This window comes from Pteropus alecto, unplaced genomic scaffold (genome assembly GCF_000325575.1).
Source record: "Pteropus alecto unplaced genomic scaffold, ASM32557v1 scaffold71, whole genome shotgun sequence".
Taxonomy (NCBI): Eukaryota; Metazoa; Chordata; class Mammalia; order Chiroptera; family Pteropodidae; genus Pteropus; species Pteropus alecto.
In genome coordinates, this window is record NW_006433024.1 from 9,884,584 (window position 1) to 9,888,173 (window position 3,590).

Sequence of the window (3,590 nt, forward strand, 5' to 3'; positions counted from 1 at the left end):
CTCTTCTTGCCTTTTATCTTTCCTTTTTTTCTACGCCATTAACAACGCTTTTCCGAAAAAGTTCATGTATGTACGCCCTCACGTTTAATAATTTCACTCAAAGTCTGTGACAGCATAGCCATTATTCAGTGTCCTCATGCTTGACATTTTCTTCTCTCTCCTCCGGTTCTTTATTTTTGTGCTTTTCTACACTACAGCGTCTTACCTTATACCTTTTTTCCTCTGAAAACCTTTTTGCTTCTTCCCTGCGTGAGTTTAAAAGCAGAATTCAAAGACAGAGCAAAGTGGTGCCGTTATTATGTATGTTTTCTGTGTATTAAAATTAAAAATTAAAAAACCCTGGACATCTCTTATTTTAAAAATAAGGTTAATTATACGTAATGTTAGTACAGTATAACACTGTACAGTTCACAGATCATTTTAACATCTTGTCTCACTTTAATCCTCACAGCAACCATTTGAGTTTCAAGGGACATTTCAGACTAGGTTTACCAAACATTCTCCTGCGTCGGGATTAACTTTCAAATACTTACTAAAGTACTTTTCATCTATTGTCCCAAGAAATTCTTCCAGCAGGATTATTTGTTCTCTTTCTATATTTTGCAAGTCTGAAAGTGGGGGAAGGGTGAGGAAATAGTTGAGAAAGAAAAGAGTGAAAAATAAGATCATTGTCAGAAAAGTATGTCTCATTCCTCTGTAAAAACATGCCAAGAAATAGGAAACAAGATCTTACCATTTTCTTAGTTTCTATGTTACATGGAGTAAAATAGGCATAATATGATGTTGTTCGTTTATTTGAGATGCTATTAACGCATACTTTCCGATTTCAGTCATTTAAAATGTATATAAAGAATGGCTGTGCAGGTATTTAATGACTGATACAATTATTATATTGTTTCTATATCTTAAATTTTGAAAGTCAACATGGAAAAATTTATTTGTTCAAATAAAACATCTTTCTCTCATGTTCCCTGTAAACAAATAGAACTTTTCGTTACAAGCTAATGAACATGGGAAATGACTAGCCTAAAAACATTCCAGATTACTGCTTGAGGAAGAATTGTGTTGAGCCCTCTGAGTAAATTTGTAATGCTCTCTGTCACCTCTCAGCTACTGAAGGGCTAATTATCCATTTCCTAAATTTACACTGATCTTTTCCTTTTCTTCTCTCTGCAATTTTCCTCTCTCCTTCCTTCCACTTTCAGATCTCTTTATTACCTCCAAAGGAAAAGGCGTTTTAAGGTGCAAATTGACTAACTTAGTTTGAAAAAATTTTGGATCTGCTAAACTGTCTTTTGTTGGAAAGAATATTGTAAATACTGACTAGAATTTGGGATTACCCATGAATTTTAATTATCGTCTTAGCCATAACTAAAGGAGGTTAATTTATGCATAGGTACTTCATAGACATTCAGCTTTAGAGTCTAAACAGATCAATTTACTAATGTTTAAATTATCATTTTGTAATTTGCAAGTGAGAAGGAAAAGTGTAGGTTCAAAACACTAGACCCTTGATGCATCTCAATTTTTATTGGCTGATGTAGCTGACAAAGGTTTGTAAAAATGGTAGGACTTGAACGAGGCCATATATCTTTTTAAATTGTTGGGCTTATGCGCTCGCTTCAGCAGCACATATACTAAAACTGGAACAATACAGAGAAGATTAGCATGGCCCCTGCGCAAGGATGACACACAAATTCGTGAAGCGTTAAATATTTTAAAAAATAATAATGAAAAAATAAAATAAAATAAATTGCTGGGCTTAGATCAATGGAGTGAGGGAAACACATAAGCTGAGAAAGGGAACAAGACCAGCACAAGCACAGAGACAGGACTTGATGGTACATTACACATATAGAGGACTGACTGTTAAAGAGGCTACCTTGGCAAGAGCAGAGAGCTATAAAAACTAAGGTGAGGCCAGCATAAGGGAGGCTTTGAAAAGGGGGCACAGGGATTAGAACTCGATTCAGTGGAAAGAAGGCTGTAGGTTAGGCTTTTGCGGAGAAGAGTGACGTGATGGAAGGACTGTTTAGGAGGCAGCAGGACTGCAGCGGGGAACGGAGGCAAGAGAGGAGAATCAGCTGTTGTGATTATCTCTGCGCCATCAGTTTCCTTGGCTTGGAGTTTTGCTGCCTTTCAACAATGCCTCGATTTGGTTTTACACCATTCTTTGAGAAAGTTTTTATCCAGGAGCGAGAGAAAAAGGGAATTAGTATGTTTTGAGTCCTTATTATAGTAGTCTAGACACCGTTTAGTTGCTTCACATATGACATTTCTCAATCCACATAAAACAACTCTGTTGAGGTAGCTGTTACTATCCCTACTTTACATAGGAGGAAACTGAATTAGGTCACTTGCCTTTAGTTACATAGCTATGAAATGACAGGATCCAGTTTCATACCCATTTCTGACTTCAAAGTTCTTTTCCACTATACCAAGACTCTTTCTGCTGTTATATAACTGTTGTTATATTAATAAATTGGATTCAATTTTTATAAAAATAGTCAGCTGGGTTTTTGAATATTGCCATCTTAATCTGAAAATGTTGCCTTTTCAAGACCCAAATGCTGTCTCTCTGTTTAGTTCCTCAGCCACCTACGGAAGAAGAGGCAGGCACACTCCCTCCATCATTTTCAGAAGACCTGAGGAAGCCGTCTTGTCTCCATTGCCACCTTCAGTGGAGGACACAGGATTACCTTCTTATGAACAGGCAATGGCACTGACCAGAAAACACAGTATTTCACCACCACCGTCATATTCTGGGCCAGCAAAAGGGTTTAGGGTATTTAAAAAGTCTATGTCACTCCCACCTCACTAAGACCATCTTGCCATCTTGATGGTACAAGAGATTCATGTTATTTGAATGGTTCGTTTTCCCTGAACCAAAAAGACATGTCAATGCAGCCCTTTATGACAAACGGCAAGAAGTAAAGAAAGAATAAGCACAAGTACTATACCACAGTTCTGTCGGCGTCTTGGACTTGAATTTCATCGTTATCAGCTTGATAAGAAACTTTGATTCCATCTCCTTGCAGTTAAGAAGAGAGCACTTTTTTGTTTACTTTAATGGTTCAAAAACATCTGTGTTACGGATGTCATAGCTAGAACTATCTGTGTATACTTTGTACAGATAATCTACTTTGTGTAGATTTCTGGTGTTGAATATTTAAAAAGTAAGATTTCGTAATCATTAGATTATCTCAAGGTGTAATATTAGACCCACTCTTCATTAGAATTTCCTTTTGGTTGGAAAACACAGGATTTGACATTTCAATATAAATTGGTAACCTTGATAGTTTTATATTTTAAATTATTGCATAGCATTCACCATACTTTGCACATTGTTGACTTTGCTATCAGTCCTGTTTCGTTATGATAAGTGGAGTCAATAGTTTTCTTTAAAAAAAAAAAAAGCGCTTGCTAGGGAGTTAGTTCTTCAGAGGTTTGCAATGGCAAAGATTTGGAAGACTTGTTACACTAACAAATAAACAGGCCTCAATCTAGGGGTGACTAGAACTTGATAAAGTTGTCCATGTTCCTGATGAGTAGACACACCCATTTTCATTGTTAAATTATCTATTTTTTAC

General features: G+C 36.3%; 1 protein-coding gene and 1 non-coding gene across 2 annotated transcripts in view; both read left to right on the forward strand.

Annotated features, from left to right (window-relative positions):
* Positions 1 to 3,037, forward strand: part of PRRG4 (proline rich and Gla domain 4) — a 12,298-nt gene extending 9,261 nt beyond the window's left edge. Inside the window, exon 6 of the mRNA XM_006908008.2 lies at positions 2,587 to 3,037. Coding sequence (XP_006908070.1) covers positions 2,587 to 2,821 — 235 coding nt within the window. The 3' untranslated portion in view covers positions 2,822 to 3,037. The remainder of the gene's footprint in view (positions 1 to 2,586) is intronic.
* On the forward strand, positions 1,614 to 1,720 carry LOC112476726. Its single transcript, XR_003045185.1, has one exon. It is a non-coding gene; the product is annotated as a U6 spliceosomal RNA (small nuclear RNA).
* Positions 3,038 to 3,590: the final 553 nt, after the last annotated feature.